We start from the raw sequence: 18638 nt of genomic DNA, 5'->3' as shown, positions 1-18638 counted from the left end.
ATTCACAGACCTGTACCCCTGGGGCAAATAATACAATATATGTTAATAAAAATAAAAAATAAAAATAGAATAAATTAAATAAATTTTTATTATATCTTTTAGTTTTTGCCAGTGTCAAAGAGCAGGAAAATAATTAACAAACCCAGTGTTAGAGGAGAATGAAGGACTCATTATACATTCTGCTCCAAGAATCCTCTAATAAGGATGATTCCCTTTCCATTTCCTAAAAGAGTAGGGTAGAAGCCTGGGAAGGGTTGGGTAAGGGGAGAGGACATTCCTGTCCCATGGAAGCTAATGAATATAACTTTGCTGCATTGAATTTTTGTTCACTCATTTTCACTTCAATTCACTTCAGTATCATTGCCAAAAGCTTTTACTCTTAGTGCTCTTGGTGCTTTAGTGCTTCCTGGTCTTCACATTGACGCTCTGGGGCATGGGTGGCTCAGTCAGTTAAGCATCTGACTCTTGATTTCTACTCCGGTCATCATCTCAGGGTCATGAGATCGAGCCCTGCGTTGGCCTCTGCACTGGGTGTGGAGCCTTAAGATTCTCTCTCTCCCTCTGCTCCTCCCCCTCTGCCCCCACCCAAGTGCATTCTCTCTCTCTAAAAAAAAAAAAAAAATTGAGTTTTGCCCAATTTGAGACAAGTTTTTCCACTCATTAAATGAATTTATGCTCTAATTTCCTGTGAGCCTAATTTCCTTTGCGTGTTAACACAAATTGGAAGACTGATGTAGTGGGCAAGCAGGAGGTTGATAAGATCAGATAAAGGTATTGATACATTTTTCCCTTAGAATTGACTTTCTGAATTCAGAATGAATGAAAGGTGAAACTACATTGTTACAGTCCTTATACTCATACCATACATAGCATTTGAGTTCTACGCCTTGATTTCATGGAAGCTGTGGACAACTCTGAAATGATTAATGATCAGGAAGGGACTTGACGATATCCTGGTTTTGTGGTTTCTCTCTATATGATTTATCTTTCTTCATTTAACTAGAGAGATCACCAAGAAGTACAATCAAGGCCGGTCTCAACACAAATTAAATCCTATGAGAAGGAAGAGAATTGCAGTTTAAGGTAAGTAACTTAAATTCTCAAAACACCATTTTTGGATGATATATGTGGATCTTTTGTCATGTAAAGTCTTTTTTGCATGTATTAGAAATCTATATTTTGAAAAATAATGTAATATATAATATACTAATAAAATCGAGGCTTATATGAACCAGACATGATGTAAACCCTTTATCTACTTTATGTCATTTAGTCCTCAAAGTATTATTTTGATACAAATATTATTGTCTTCATCTTACAAATGAGGAAATTGGAGCTTAGCAAAGCTCAGTAGCTTGCCCTAGGATATATAGATTATATGTGATTTCACCGAGATGCAAATCATAGTTGGTAAAGATTTCTGAACCTGTTCTTAAATATTATACTACCTTTCTTTTAAAATTCCATATGAAAATTAGATAAAAATAAGTTAGTAAAAATAAAATAGATCTTTTTTTTCTTGAATTTCATGTGAACTTCAGGTATGTAAAAAAAAAAAAAAAAAAAGGAGTCAGGATGCCTGGGTGGCTCAGTCAGTTAAGTGTCTGCCTTCGGCCCAGATCATGATCTTGGGTCTTGGGTCATGGTCTTGGGATTGAGTCCCACATCGGGCTCCTTGCTCGACAGGGAGCCTGCTTCTCCCTCTGCCTGCCACTGCCCCCTCTTTGGGCTGTCTCTCTGATAAATAAATAAAATCTTCCCAAAAAATAGGGTATCAAGATGTATTTAGGGAAACAAAGGATCTGTGTGAATATAACTATAAAATCTTACAGCACAGGCAATGGTGTTTAGTCAACATTCTAAGTCTCTTATTATGAGCTAAAGTCATATTATTCTCTTCCAAGCCAGCAGATAGGAGTTGTATTTTGAACCTCCAGCTGACTCTTTCTCAGCCATGATCAGTGAAAATGTAGTTGATGAAACCTCCCAGCCTGGTCTCTGGGTGACCATGTGGCACTTATGGGAAAAAAGGGCTCTCTATCCCTCTTTACTACCACTGAAATTTGGGGGTTGATTTCCTACTTATCCTAATAATAGAGCAACTGGTATTGAGAATCAGGTGCCATATGACAAAAACTTGGAAAGTGTGGCTTTAGCTTTGTAGTTAGGTTGTAGCCAGCAAGGAAACTGATCCTGGAGGCAGGAAAGGTAGAGAAGCACTATTAATGTCATGGCAATGGGTTTAGTAAAATTGCCATCTTTGGTAAAGGCAGGACAGGTGTCAAATGAACTTGTGCTCTCAGGGAAAGAGTTTGGAAAACAGAATATTAGTAGTATGTGCTGTTACTATTAGTTGTATTCTTTCCCCACTGAAAGCTCTTGCCAGTCTTGTCAAAAGTCAGCTGGCCAGAGGCACGTGGTTTTGTTTGTGGACTCCCAATTCTATTCTATTAATCTATATATCTGTTCTTATGCCAGTACCACACGGTCTTGATTACCCTTGCTTTGTAGGATTATCTGCTTTTCAACCAAAAAAATTATGAGATAAAATTGAGAAAGTCTTTGAGGAACAAAAGTCTATTAAAGCTAAGCCTTGAAGCAAAGATGAGACTAAAGATGTGGTCTTCATGCTATTAATAAAACTTTATAATGGATTAAGGTTCTTCAGGACAAGGATCATTTTGAATGGCACCTAGTGAAACTTCCAATTTGATAAAATGGCTCCGGGCAAAGCTCTGCCTAAAGGTATAGTCTCCCCATAGAAGCCTGACAATCTCAAAGTAAGCCATTATTAAAGTGGGTGAGGTGTTCAGTATAAAGAAATATAGTCTTGGAAGGAACTGTGGCTGGAGTAATGGCACATGGAACTCACCGGAAAAAGATATGAAATCCACTAGTTTTGGGGGGAGTTTTGCCCACCAATAAACTTTGAATGATAGACTGAAACTGTGACTGTTTAAATCTCAAAACAGCTGTAGGTCCTCCCAGTCTTCTAAGATGAAGCAGCAGGCTGTAACAGGATAGAATGTTTAACACCTTACGGGGCTTCCAAACAAAAAGAAATGTGTTACTTAAGCAGCAGTGTATTTAGCTCATACTTGAAATATTGGGACATTATTTACTCAAAAGTACTGCATATATATGATCCAGCAGTTCCCTTTTAGCTATTTACCCAAGGGAAGTGAAGACACATGTCCAGGTGAAAACCTGTATGCGAATGTTTATTGCGCTTTTATGCATAATTGCCAAAAACTGGGAACAGCTCAGCTATCAAGTGGTGAACAGATAGGATAAGCAGATTATGGTATATCCATGCAACGGAACTACTTGGCAGTAAAAAGCAGTGAACTACTGATGCAGCGACAACATGGAAGCTAAGTGAAAGAAGACAGATTAAAACATATGTGTACTGTGTGATTCCATTATTTTCGAGGGTTGTTTTGTCTTTTTTTTAGAGCTTTTATTTAAGATCCAGTTAGCATACAGTGTAATATTAATTTCAGGTGTAGAATTTAGTGATTCATCACATATACAACATTCAGTGCTCAACCACAAGTGCCCTCCTTAATACCCATCACCCATTTGGTCCATCCCCTGCCTTCCTCCTCTCCAATAACCATTAGTATGTTCTCTAGCGTTAGAAGTCTATTCTCTGGTTGGGTTGCCTCTCTTTTTTCCCCCTATATTCCATTATTTGACATTCTGGAAAAGGTAAAACTATAGGGATGGAATCTGATTAGTGGCTGTGTGTGATGGAGGGGAGGAAATTAACTACAAGGGGTCACAACGGAACTTTTGGAGATGATGGAAATATTCTCTATCTTGGTTGTTGTGGTGGCTACATGACCATAAAATTTGTTAAAATTTACAGAACTGTTTGGGACGCCTGGGTGGCTCAGTGGGTTAAGTGCCTGCCTTCTGCTCAGGTCATGATCCCAGGTCCTGGGATCAAGTTCCACATTGGACTCCTTGCTCTACTGGGAGCTTGCTTCTCCCCCTGCCTGCCACTCCCCTTGCTTGTGTTCCCTCTGTCTCTCTCACTCTCTCTGACAAATAAATAAATAAAACCTTAAAAAAAAGTCTATAGAACTGTAGAGGTGCCTGGGTGGTTCAGTCGGTTGCATGTCCTTTTGGTTTCTGCTCAGTCATGATCTCATGGCTTGTGGGATTGAGCCCCTCATCCGGCTCCTTGCTCAGTGGGGAGTCTGCTTGAAAGATTCTGTCCCTCTTCCCCTCCCCCTACCTATGTTCTCTCTTGCTCTCTAAAAATGAATAAATCTTTAAAAACATTTATAGAACTGTAAATCTAAAAAGAGTGTAGTTTACATTTTTTATATCATTTGATATATACACTTGAAACTACATATCCTTATTACATGTAATGCTTTCTGATATTTTATGACGAATGATGTTTAGCAATTATCAAAATTCCAAAATTTGGATTACAAAGATTAGGCACAGCTTTTATCAAGTAAACTGAAAGACTGAAATGATGGTAACAATAGTTAATCCCTAGATTCTGTTGAAGCAAGTGAGAGACTGATTTCACAAGCATAAAAATAAATCTGTTGGTTTCCTTTCACTAAATTTTCCTTAAGTGCAAAGTGGTGATGACACCTCTGTTTACCTTGATCAGGTGGCTTTTTAAAGAAATGCTACTATTTGAACAGCTGGCTTTTACCACGTGAAACGTGTCCCTTGACTATTAGTTGGAAATTACTGAAGATGGGAGGTAATTTTGTAAAGAGGCAATCCATTTTAGCTCAGAACAATCATTCGTGTAAATGATGGTGGTCAGGCAGTATATTATAATAAGTCTTCAACATCCAAGGTTACTCTGCCAAACAATATGGTCAGGAAACCAGAATTTAGTTTCCTAATAGTGTAACATACATATCCTTCAGTCTGCTGGAAGAAAGATTTACCACACAAATCATTTGCTATGTTACACACAAACCTTTCCTGGAGAAGTGTAACAAAAATAGGTAGAATACAGTGTTTTAGTTCATTATTCATGGAAATACACTGACAAAATAATGTCACTTTCCTAAACCTGAGCGAGACTGATAACCGTTAAATGCCTTTTGGCTGATACGTATGTGTATCGGGGACGGGAGATGGAAGATGCAGAAAAGTAAGGAAATGGCAAATATTAATTTGATCCGAAGGCCATTAAAGAGGACCCTTAAAATTTGTAGAAAAGTTGGTAAAATTTTATTTTTCTATTTTATTTTTAAAATTTTGTTTATTTATTTGACAGAGAGAGATCACAAGTAGACAGAGAGGCAGGCAGAGAGGGGGAAGCAGGCTCCCGGCTGAGCAGAGATTTGGTAACATTTTAATGTCGTATGTGAGAATGATTAAGTCTGTAATTTTAAGGTATTTTGAAAGCCGCCCTTTTTTCTTTCCAGAGCTATTTCTAGTTCTTTAAAATGTTGTATATAATATTTTCTAAGTATCTGTTTGTGTTTAATATTGAAATAACTGATGTATTACTAGTTGAGTAGGTGGCATATGATGGAAAGTAATTTTGTTTTTGTGTCCTTATTATGGTTATGAATTCTCAGAGGATATGATGAGTTTTTTTGTTTGTTTTGTTTTGGTTTGGTTTTGGTTTTTTGGTTTTTAATAGCAACAATAGATAGTAACATGGTAGGTTTTCAGAAATACTAATACATGTAATAGGGATAGTCAAGACAATCGATCAGGTGTAGGCAAACTCTTCCAATAAAGAGCCAGATAATAAATATTTTTGTATTTGTGGGCTTTACAGTCTTTGTCATAACTAGTCAGCCTTGCTGTTACAGTGAGAAAACAGCCATATATGATGTGAAATGAATGGTTGCGGGTGGATTCAGCCCACGGGCCATAAAGTGCAAGACCCCATAAACACTCTTTGTTTGAAATAAAAACATATTTTGAAAACTGCATAAAAATGAGTGTATTTTAGAGGTCAAACTTCCAGTAATGAGTTAGTCATGGCAATGTAATGTACAGTCCAGTGAATGTAGTCAGTAATACTATAACAACTTTGTATGGTAAGAGATGGTAACTAGACTTGTTGTGGGGACCATTTTGTAATATAGAAAAATACTGAATCACTATGACATATACCTGAAACTAATAGGCTATTGTATGTCAATTACACTTCAATAAAAAAGGAATGTGAAATGTTAAAAAAGTGAGTTGTATTTTAGATACATTTATTCATGCATTTAACAAATACTCAGTCACAGTTTAAGAGCTCATATGCTACGTACCATGCCAAGTACTAGGCATAGAGCAAACAAGGCAGACATGATTCCTACCCTCATGGAGTTCACAGTGTAATGGGGAAAACAGACAGTGACCACGTATTTGAATACATTTACAAAGGATAACATTGGATGAGCTCACACTAAAAGCCTTGTAGTGAATCATTTTGTAAAATCGATAATCCCTGTGGGTTACCAGTAATCACTCCTTATGATTTTTATTTGTCAAAATTTGTGCTCTATTTCCCTACAAAAATATTCATATTATGGTATATCTTCTCAAAAGTGAATTATTTAACCAAAAAACTTTTGTTGTTTGTGACACTTATCAAAATTAATTAACATGTGCATAACTAGAATCATAGCAACGTCTACTTGCTAGTTGTCTGTTTTCCCTTTTACATATAATTACTGTTGAATTTTATTGTGTCTCTGTTTAGTAACATCTATTATTAATGTATAATGTTTATTTTTGGTCTGTAGAGATCTGTTGTCTGAAGGGATAGTTCATCTGCATTCAGAAACTAAGGTATGAAATCAAACTTTTGAGGCACCTGGGTGGCTCAGTGGGTTAAGCCTCTGCCTTCAGCTCAGGTCATGATCCAGGGTCCTGGGATCAAGCCCTGCACTGGGCTCTCTGCTCAGTGGGGAGCCTGCTTCTCCCTCTCTCTCTACCTCCTGCTCCACCTGCTTGTGGGCTCTCAAATAAATAAATAAAATGTTTTTAAAAAATTAAACTTTCCGTAAATATAATTACATTCTGTAGAATTTAGGTTATTTTTTAGACTTTTCTTAGAATAAAACGGAAGAGTATGACTATAGAAATAGAGTATAAGCCTTGATACTTAGATGCCTTCATGTTGCTCATAAAATAAATTTGAATGCTTTTTTGTCTCATAATTTCATTGAACAATTTGGATATATATTAGAAAAAATTTTAAGTAAAATGAATCTGTAATGTAAGCATTTTTAGTTTTCTCTCTGAAGCCCAAATTTACCACATACACCACCCAAAAAAGAAAAGTATTTCTATACAAAGGAGGTAATTTGAGAGGTTATTCATTCATTTAGATATTTACAGTGTATAGATAGAACACTCTTGCAGGTGCTAGGCAAATTGGGATCTACAAGTTCCCCACCTACTGGGATCTAAGCCAAGGGAACAGTATATGTGCAGGTCTGTCTGGGGAATAATCAGTGAGGAGAGCTAAATTCTGTGAGCCAGAACATCCAGTGTAATGTTCACTAGCTAGCAGAATATCCTTGAATTTTGGAGCCTCATTTTCCTTATCATTGAATCTGTTGCTGCTAGTGATATCTAGGTCTTTTCCAGCTATATGTTTCTGGGATTCTTTAAAATATAATTTGATTAATAACATGAAAATAGCAATTCTTCTGTGTAGTAAACTCACAGTTCTGTATATTACAAAATTGCTTTCCATGACAAATGATTAGAATCTAATTAATCAGTAATTTAAATTCTTTTGATGTAGCCAAGGACCAAAGATGTTGATGCAGTAAACAAGGTTCCAAACAAACTGCGCTCTGCAAATAAAGGAAGAAAAACAAATTCAAGGTATAGTACAGTTTTAAAATTATTATTTTCTTTCTTTAGTTTGATGATTCACAGTACCATCATTTTAATTATTAAGCTCTATCGGTTTCTCCAGATCTTTTTATATCTTACACTGTGTATATTTTATCTGCACTGAATAATTTAAAACATGTTCTACTCGGAAATGTCTTGCAATAGTTACTAAATGTTTTACGTTTTTCTCTTAAGCAAAATCACCACATTTCAAATTTTTAAGTGTTAAATATTTTCTTACAACTTAGACTAGAACATGGGTGTCCTTCTCTGACAAGTGTACTTTTTTGAGCTTTTAATAGAACACTATACATTATCGCATATATTGACATACAGAATAATCTGGTGTGCTCTAAGTAAGACTATTGTGTCATTGTAATTTACATTCTGTTGTTTTTGGTGAGAAATAATTCAAGACTGTTCTTAGTATTTTAAGTTGTAAAGGGGACCAAGAAGTTCTTTAGAATAGGAGACCTAAAAAAGGAAGGTTACACATGCCGTGTATTATACCAACCAGCTTCTTTTTATTAAATGTGTTACTTACCCAAAATGATAATTACATTATAATCCTAGAAAAATCTTTGTTAATGTTTGTGTCTTTTAATTGGCTAAATAACTTTTTTGTTTTTTGAATAAAAGAAGGAAAAAAAATGAAGCAATTATTAAGAGAAAATAAATCTAAAATAGAAGAAAAGAGAACTAACATAACTGGTTATCTTATTTTCAGACTTCAAAATTACTTTTTAAATAAAAGATTGTTTTTCTGAACAAAATTCTGAAGGCTTTGCTTGTGTTATAAAAGTAAGTTAAGCTTTAGTAAAAAGTTAAAAATAAGGTTTTCAGAACCATAAACTTAATGATTAGGGCTGGCCCATTCCTTAATGCCTTTACTAGTGACTTTTATTTCATATTTCTTCCCTTGTTAAGAAAATAAAATCTAGGGGCACCTGGGTGGCTCAGTGGGTTAAGCCTCTGCCTTTGGCTCTGGTCATGATCTCAGGGTCCTGGGATCGAGCCCCGCTTCAGGCTGTCTGCTCAGCAGGGAGCCTGCTTCCTCCTCTCTCTCTTTGTCTGCCTGCCTTTCTGCCTACTTGTGATCTCTGTCTGTTAAATAAATAAATCTTAAAAAAAAAATCTAATTTTTTGTTTGGCTTTGATTCTGGTTGGGCTATGTTTCTTTAGGTGGAAAAAAAAGTTGATTTTGATTGAGCTAATAGCTGTTCACTCTAATTTTTTTTTTAAAGATTTTATTTATTTATTTGACAGAGAGATCACAAGGTAGGCAGAGAGGAGGCAGAGAGAGAGGAGGAAGCAGGCTCCCTGCTGAGCAGAGAGCCCAATGTGAGGCTCTATCCCAGAACCCTGGGATCATGACCTGAGCCGAAGGCAGAGGCTTTAACCCACTGAGCCACCCAGGTACCCCCACTCTAAATTTTTTCAGTGTTTGCAGAATAATGGCTAGAAGCAATATCAATTTATGTAGTGATTCTTGAGCAGTGTGTAATTTAAAAGCGACAGTATGGATTTGACCTGGGAGGCTAAGTTCAGCACTCTTGAGTTTTGGTGTTTACTTGTTTGGAGGCAATGTCTAGACAAACTGGCTTCATAAGCCTTCTCTAACTCTGTTAGCTGTGTGATTCATAAAAATTGAAAGTCGACTAAGTCTTTTATAATATCATCCTTCAAAGTGTCAATTGTAGATTTCATCATAAATTTAAAATTAATAATTTTGATCTGCTTTGTTATTTGAATAAAAAAGTCCTATCTCCTTTATATATTGACATTGTATGTAATATATGAATGTGTATATATATGTGTGTGTTTATTTATAGTATAAAATTGAAATACTCTGATGTACAGACTGCCAATGATGTTGCTATTCCAGAGGATTTCTCAGACTTTTCTCTTGCAAAAACAATTAGCAAAATTGAAGGGCAACTCGAGGAAGAAGGTTTGCCTGATTATATAGATGATGATATTTTTTGTGGTGTTAGTAACGACATTGGAATAGGTAAGCTTTCTTTTCTTTTTATCCTTATATCACAGTTACTTAGAAAAAGGTATTTAGGAACAATTTTTTTTGCATTTAAAAAATGTATTGTGATACCTTGCATTTGTTTCAAAAATCATCTAGTGGGACATGATGGTAGGAGGACTGAGTGGAATTATAAATGAAGTAAAATTGGTTTTGAATCGATAATTGTTGAATATGGGTGATGGGAAAGTGGTTATTTTCATTGATATAATCTCTCTACTTTTACATATGTTTGACATTTTCCATTATAAAAAGTAAAAATGAAAAAGACTATATGGAGGGTGCCTGGATGACTCAGTTGGTTAAGAACTAGCTCTTGATTTCAGCTCAGGGCATGATCTCAGGGCGCTGGGATTGAGCCCTGTGTTAGACTCCACACTCATGGCGGAGTCTGCTTGAGACTCTCTCTCTCTCTCTCCCATGGCCCTGCCCACCTTAATAAATCTAAAAAAAAAAAAAAAAAAGACTATATGGTATCAGTTTCATTAACGACATTGCAACTAAGGTTAACATGCCTCATAGCTTATCATGAAAACATTAAAATAATTTGGGGGGGGGGCAAAAGGAGAAGGAGAGAGAGAATCTTAAGCAAGCTTCATGCCCAGTGCAGATCCCAATGCAGGACTCCATCTCACAACTCTGAGATCATGGCCAAAGTCAAGAGACGCTTAACCAACTGAGTCACCCAGGCGACCCACATTAAAATAATTTTTTAAATCCAATGTTTCTTTGAATTTCTTTCATTTATTGATAGTATATTTTACTTACTGCATGTTCAAAGGATAAATGAATGGTTGATGTGGCATCAGTTAAAATAATCACATTAGTTTTCTAGTAAATGTAATTTTCTTTCTTATAAACTCATTCTCTGCATATCACTTTGAAAAATAATACCAAGTTTAGATCATCTAAAACCAGAATTTAGTTACCAGTAATGCCTCTAGAACTGTTGAATTTGTGAGGAGCTACCCATGTGTTTATAAACAGAATAAGACAATTACATGTATTTGAACATGGTTAGTACTGAACTATAGTTGTGACTTCAGGCAAGCCACTTAGCCTCTCTATAATAGCAATTTCCTCATTTAGAAATATAGCAGTTTGTATGAAATAGTCATAAGATTTATCTTTAAAATTCTGTTGATTCTGTGAAAACCATAACAATTTATATGTGTAATGATTATTTTGCTACATGCTAGTCATAAATGAGCAATTTATTTACGAATTTATTACATTTACTGACTTATTTAAGCTTTCTGGGGGTACTTTTCAGAAGAGAAGTTAAGTGAAGCAGGAAGTTGCCTTTATGTCTCTGTCAAGATGCCTTCAAGGACACAGTGGTCACACCTTGACTGTTCTTCAGGACATAGTCACCCATGACCCTGTTAGAATTATTCCTGCTTTTAGATACACAGAACCAGTACAAACTACCTTAAATTGCTACTTCCTTTTTATTGCTGAATCATCTGTCTGCCACGTTGCCTCCCTGCCTTCCCTTTCCAGACTATTTGGCCAAGGTATCGCCCCTTCTGGGGGAGTTTTCTCTTATCCATATGATTGCCTGAATGGCTATATAGGCAAGAGGAAAAGATCAAAAGTAGCTTAGTAGCACATACTGCTCTCTAAGACTAAAGTCAGAGGGAAACGGGGATGGGAAGTTAATGCTCTGGGCCTGGAGAGGTGAGAGCATTCGTCTCCTTCGTGACACTGAGGTTGGTTGGGGGAGAGATAGAGATGGTCAAGTCATGCTCTCCCATTCTTCCTCCTTCCTCCTTTGCAGACCAGCTACTGCAAACTACACATTTTTAAATGTATCATTTCCCTTCTATCCTGTACATGAGAGGCTTGAAGGGAGATTTGAGGCTAAAGAGGTCTAGGTGGGTTAGAGCTAGTCACCATTAATTAGCTCCATGGTAACACTGGGAGCATTTAGTAAGAAGAGCTTTGGAGTGGGAAGTGTGTATGGAGATGTTCTGTGCTCTGTTGGGATATATCCTAATGACTCCTCAGAGACGATTCTGAGTGTTCGTTCAAGATAAGATCCATGAAGGCAAAGCTTGTCTTATCCCTACTATGCCTGGGACATTATAGAGACTTAATAGATATTTTTTAGATAAATGATCAAATGAATTATGGAGTGAGTTTTAAGTTCATTTTTCACTTTATTTACTTATATAGTTCTAGAAATATCAAAGATTTATTGCTGATATCACTGAATAAAGATTTTTAGGTAGCAATGAAATACCAAAGGTAGATCTTAGGGACGGTGGGAGAAAGCTTCAGCAGTAAGGTATTTCTTTGCTTCTGAGGCACATAGACTACATTTTAACTTCTGTGAAATCGGGATAGGTGTTATGGTCACTGGTATTTTGTAATCCCAATGGCTGAGATTGAAGTTGAGTTTTGCTAGAGAGGTTTTATGTTTGTTTCTGCCAAACACCTAGGGACATTACCAGCCTGAAACCCCTTTAAATTCTGACTGAGGTATTTTGAATCATGTTGGTAAAGTACACATTCAATCTGCAGACTTAATGTGAGTACGGGTTTGTGGTTCAGATTCTCAGGAGAGTTTTTGGTTGTTTTTCCTTTCTTTACTCAGTTTCAGGTTGAGATGTGAACAGTTCCTCTCTGTTGGGTGGATTCATTTTTCATTTATCTTTATAGTATGGGTGTTTAGTGTCTTTACTGTTCTCAGAGAGGGATCTCCTGATAAATTCCCCATCTTCCACATTTTTTCCTCATAAAATAATGGTCTGTCTTGCAATTGATCTTAAATTCAGTGAAAGACAATAAATGTAATTATTTAAATCTGCAGAAGCCCAGAACAGATTTCTAAAGGCCAAACTCCGTGTTATGCAGGAGGAATTGGATAATGTTGTATATGAATGCAATAAAAAGGTAAAAACCTCTCAAAATAAATTCTCTAATATTCAAAGATTTTTAGGAGCAGTTTCAATTATTTTTAAAATATATTCATTGAGATGTAATTTACAGTTAAATTTTGAATTAATTGTATGTAAATACTGAATTTCTATTTTGAGATGTTGAATTTTTCTCTGAGCTAAAGAATATTAAATACTTGTTAGCAGTTAGAATTTTCTGTATAAGATTTACAACTGTAAGCTATTAAATAAAAATAAAACATCTGACTTCCGTTTTTGAGGATGAAAATGGAATGCAGTTTGTTTTTCTTTGTGGAGTGAATATAAATATCTCAAATCATATGACGCTCCATTTTGTTTTCTGCTTTATGTTGTGATACCAAACCTTGTGCATTTTTTCATATAATCTATAATTTCCTACATATAGGAAAATGAAATTCAGGATTTAAAGTCTCAAATAAAAAACTTTGAAGAAGATCGTGTGAGACAGCAACGAACAATTAATTTGCAACAGTCTCAAACAGAAAAATATAAAACTCTTTTTGAAGAGCTGAATAAAAAATGTGATGGATTACAGCAACAGCTGTCTTCAGTAGAAAAGGTAATAATTTTGCTTGCTTTCTGGACCTAATGTTAAAGATACTATAAAACATTAAAGTTACATGTTTGTGTGGGCACCACTTTTGTTCAGTTATTTTGTTAATATTTACTAAAAGTCTTTCACCATATAAGAATATTTTTAATAGCTTTATTGAAATACAGTTCACATGCAGTACGAATCACCTTTTTAAAATACACAGTTCGGTGGATTCTAGTATATTCAAGGATTGTGTAGCCGTCACCATGATGAACATTTTCATCACCCCAAAAAAGACACTCCATACTCTTTAGCCACTGTACCCCAGTCTTCTCTCAGTCCCCTCCAGCTCTAGGCAACTTCTAATCTGTTTTCTGTTGGTAGATTTGCCTCTCTTAGACACTTGGACATGCTATGTGTAGAATCATACAATATGAGGTATTTTGTGACTGACATCTTTTAAGAATGTTTTTGAGGTTCACCCATGTTGTAGTACATATCAGTACTTCATTCTTTTTTATAAAGTAATATTCCATTATATGGATATAAAACATCTGTTTATCAGTTGATGGACATTTCTGTCATTTCCGCTTTTTGGCTATTTTGAATAATGCTCCTGTGAACATTAACATACAAGTTTTTGTGTGGACATATGTTTTCATTTGTCTTGGGTATATACCTAAGAGTAGAATCGTTGAATCATATGGTAACCCTGTGTTTAACCTTTTGAAAAATTGTTGACTATTTTCCTAGCTAGCTGTATGATTTGAACATTTCCACCAGTAGTGTGTAAGGGTTCCATTTTCTATACATTCTTACTAACACATGTTAGATTATCTTTTTGGTTATAGCCCATGTGAGGTGGTTAAATCATTTTGATTTGCATTTCTCTGATAACTAAAGATATTGAGCATCTTTTCATATGTTTTTTGGCCATTTGTATATCTTCTTTGGAGAATGTCTGATCAAATCCTCTGCCCACTGTTTAAATTGGAATTTTTAAATTATTGAGTAGTAAATGTTTTTTAATATATTTTAAATACAAGTCCCTCATCACATATATGATTTCTAAATACCTCTCCTATTCTTAGAGTTGTCTCTTCATTTTCTTTACAGTGTCCTTTGAAGCACAAAATTTTTAAATTTTGAAATCTAGTGTATCTAATTTTTCTTCAGTTATTTGTGCTTTTGGTGTCAAATCTAACTGGATAATATATTTTAAATAAGCTGTTTCATTAAAAATCATATTAACGTACCATTGAGATAATAAAAACAAAACATACTGTACAGTATTACTTTGTAAGACTTATGATAAAAATATCATATAAGAGACTTAAGGAGTAAGAAATTATGCCATCATTACTGTATTTTTCTTTAGCATGTTCATGAAAAAGTATGTTTCTGACCATTTTGGTCTTGTATAATTAGTATTATCTCTGATAATAAATTTCTTAACATTGGCTTTATTGAGATAAAATTTGTATATAGTAAATCACCCATTTTAAGTATACAGTTCTGTGAGTTTCAACAAATAGTTATTTAACTGTCACCATAATTGAGATACAGAACAGTTCCACCATCCCTAAGAATTCCCTTATGAATTTAGTCAAGTCTTCCTCCTACTTCCAGTCCAAAGCAACCACTGATCTGGTTTTGGTTCTTACATTTTGGCCTTTTCCAGCATGTCATGTAAATAGAATCACATAGAGTCAGCAGGCTTTTGAGTCTGTTTTTTTCACTTGCATAAGGCAGTTGAGGTTAATCCATGTTGTAGTTTATTCCTTTTCATTACTGGATAGTGTAACATTGATGGATATACCACATTTTTAGTACCTATATATCTGGAAATCAAATAATTATAGTATCTAATAGTGTACGTCAGTACTATTCAAGTTGGTAGCTCACTGTATGTGGCTAGTCCAAATTGTAGCATGCTGTAAGTTTAAAGTAAATATCAGACTTTGAAGACTTAATGAAGAATAAAAAAAGAATATTTTTATATTGATTACAGACTAAAATATTTTGGATATATTGGGATAAGTGAAGTATAGTATTAAAATTTTACTTCTTTTTAAAGTAGCTGCTAGAAAATTTAAAATTACATATGTGATTCCTATGTGGTTCATATGTCAGTCTAAAAAATATAGACAAGTGTTCTAAGAAAAAAACTGTTGTATCTGGGAAACCGTTGTTTTTATTTTTTATGATACTTTATCATTTTTGTCAACATGCTACCAAGTTTCTGGTCATATCTTCATTGCCATTTAACATAATCTTGAAACCTTGCCTACATCTTTGATTCTCTTCTTGTTCCTGGCCTTTATATCCAACCTATGCATTCTTCAAATGTTTTGCATTCATTTTTTCTTTTCAATTTCCATTGCCCCTTCTTGATTCAGGCTATTATTATCTTATTTTTGAATCCTCCTCACTGGTTATTTTATGTCCTCTTTTCCTTACCCATTATATCTAGCAATAGATTAATGTTCCCAAAAGACTATGTTGATTATAACTCTACCTTTGTGTGGGCAGAAATGAAACTAACTTTTTTTTTTTTTTTTTTTTTTTTTTTTAGTACTATGTGTCAGGCAAAACATTTTACAGAAGAGAAACTGAGTCTGAGAGGTGAAACAAAGTGCCCAGGGTCATACAGGTAGTGGCAGAATAAGTTTCAAACCATGTTCGTCTGACTCCAAAGTCTCTGTTCTTCCTACAAATCATGTAGACTCTTTCTCCAGGCTCTCAGAATTAAGTGGTCTTAAACACATAGGCTGTTTAGAGTTAAATATTTGAAACCTTTGATTCAGTGAACATTCTAAGCTGTTATGATACATTGACTATCTGAAGATTTTTATGACTTTCATTAGCTCTGAACTTCCCATCTCGAATCCTTATCTACCTACCAGGAAGAGAGGCCTAACAACTCTCATGGGTTGTGTGGAACTCAAGAATGAGTCTTTTTTTTTTTTTTTTTTTTTTGGCTAATTCTGCTCACTACATATCTCTAAAAACAAACCTCAATGTACAGTTGATAGAAATGCAAAACAGAGCTTGAGTTTGATGGAACTACTTCTATAAACCTATAAAAGCCAATTATTTGAAAAATTCCTATACATATTACACTTACAGGTGGAGCTATTTCTAAAACATAAAAACAGAAAACATTTTATTTCAGCCTTGAATTTTGTTTTTCAGTTAATGATCTGTTTTAAAACTTTTCTGAGAAATAAATACAATTAAATATACTTGTTTTAATTGTACAATTAATTGAGCTTTGACAAAATAGTTTATCTTTATAACCACCACTGCTATCAAGATAAAATTTCTATCACCTCCCCAAAATTTCCTTTGTCTCCCTTCCCCTAAATCTGCAACCTCCAACCATGGCCCAACCAGTGATCTGCATTCCTTCATTACAGACTAGTTTTCCCTGTTCTAGAACTTCGTTTAGATAGAATCGTAAGTATGTACTTTTTTATGGCTGGCTTCTTTTGTTCAGCCTAATGATTTTGATATTCGTTAACATTGTTGCATATTTTGTGGCTCATTCCCTTATATTACTGAGTAGTGTTTTTTTATAGATGTACTTTGTTTATTTTTTGGTAGCATTTGAGTTGTTTCTAACTTTGGACTATTAGAAATAAAGCCACTATGGATTTTCATATACAAATTTTTATATAGATACGTGTTTTTATACAGGGACATCCAACATCACTCCTGATTTCTGGGTATAACAGAAAGTATATGTTTAACTTAATAAGAAACTGCTAAACAGTTCCAAAGTAATTGTACCATTTTTCATTCCCATCAGCAATATATGAGAGTTCCAGTTAGTCTGTGTCTTCATCAGCAATTGGTATTGTCAGTCTTTTGAATTTTAACCATTAAACCACTTTAGCTAGATTAGTATGTCATTATTATTTTAATTTGTATTTCCTTTACAACTATTGGTCTTGAGCATCTTTTTTTTTTTTAAAGGTTTTATTTATTTATTTATTTATTTGACAGAGAGAGAGAGATCACAAGTAGGCAGAGAGAGAGGCAGAGAGAGGAGGGGAAGCAGGCTCCCTGCAGAGCAGAGATCTTATGCGGGCCTCGATCCCAGGACCCTGAGATCATGACCTGAGCTGAAGGCAGAGGCTTAACCCACTGAGCCACCCAGGCGCCCTTGAGTATCTTTTCATATGCATATTGGCCACGCATATATCTTCTTTGGTCTGTTCAAACCTTTTGCCCATTTAAAAATGTATTGAGTTGAGGTAGGACTTACTTATATTTCCTTCTATAATTCTTTTGCTAGAATATATATAGTGAATAGTTTCTTCCAATCATACTTGGCTTTTTAAAATTTTCTTGACAGTGTTTTTCAAAAGAGTGTTAAATTTTGATGAACTCCAATATTTTATTTTACTTTATTTCTAGTTTGTGCTTTTTTCATCTTATTCAAGAAATCTTTGCCCACCCCATGGGAGAAAATCTTCATGTATTCTTACAGGAGTTTTATGGTTTTAGCCTTTATGTATGTGTGTGTGTTTGTATACATATATATAGTACATGAATAAATCTTTAATCTATTTTAAGTTAATTTTGTTTATATGGCATGGGAATAAAGGTCAAATTTTATTGTATTTTTCATACAGTCAGCATTTGTTGACAATACTAGTCTTTGTCAATTTAATTACCATGGCACCTGTGTAGAAAATGAATTGACCATATATGTGAGTCTATTTCTAGACTATTCTGCTACATTGATTTATATGTTCATTGATCTATAGTTTGATACAAGTGATCATTCAATAAAACCATGTGGAGTGGAATTTTCTTTGTGGAAGGATTCTAATGATCAGTTTATTTAGTGGATGAGTCTATTTTGATTTTTTTATTACTGTTTGAGTTAGTTTTGGTAATTTGTGTTTCTTAAGAAATTTTTCCATCTCATTTTAGTTATCAAATTTATTGGTATAAATTTGTCCCTAATATTCCCTTATTATATTTATAATGCCTGCATTATCTGTCCTAATGACACCTATCTCACTCTTGATATTAATAATTTCTCTTTTCTGTGAGTTAGTATTTAGCTTCATTGACTTTGCTCTTTTTGTCAGTTTTCTATTTCATTGATTTCTACCCTTTAGCATTTCCTTAATTCTTATTTGGGATTAATTTCATTTCAGGATTCTTTTTTTTTTTTTTTTAAGATTTTATTTATTTATTTGACAGAGATCACAAGTAGGCAGAGAGGCAGGCAGAGAGAGAGAGAGAGAAAAGGAAGCAGGCTCCCTGTCAAGCAGAGAGCCTGATG

At 34.6% G+C, this 18638-nt stretch overlaps 1 protein-coding gene across 1 annotated transcript in view; it reads left to right on the top strand.

Annotated features, from left to right (window-relative positions):
- TEX9 (testis expressed 9) overlaps nucleotides 1–18638 on the top strand; it is a 61771-nt gene that overhangs the window by 9244 nt on the left and 33889 nt on the right. The window contains exons 4-9 of the mRNA XM_032864884.1: nucleotides 1004–1083; nucleotides 6738–6783; nucleotides 7748–7830; nucleotides 9675–9853; nucleotides 12693–12775; nucleotides 13187–13360. Of these exons, the coding sequence (XP_032720775.1) occupies nucleotides 1004–1083; nucleotides 6738–6783; nucleotides 7748–7830; nucleotides 9675–9853; nucleotides 12693–12775; nucleotides 13187–13360 (645 nt within the window). The remainder of the gene's footprint in view (nucleotides 1–1003; nucleotides 1084–6737; nucleotides 6784–7747; nucleotides 7831–9674; nucleotides 9854–12692; nucleotides 12776–13186; nucleotides 13361–18638) is intronic.

This window comes from Lontra canadensis, unplaced genomic scaffold (assembly GCF_010015895.1).
Source record: "Lontra canadensis isolate GAN:19392208 unplaced genomic scaffold, GSC_riverotter_1.0 scaffold28, whole genome shotgun sequence".
Taxonomy (NCBI): Eukaryota; Metazoa; Chordata; class Mammalia; order Carnivora; family Mustelidae; genus Lontra; species Lontra canadensis.
This window is presented reverse-complemented; position numbering and strand designations above follow the sequence as displayed.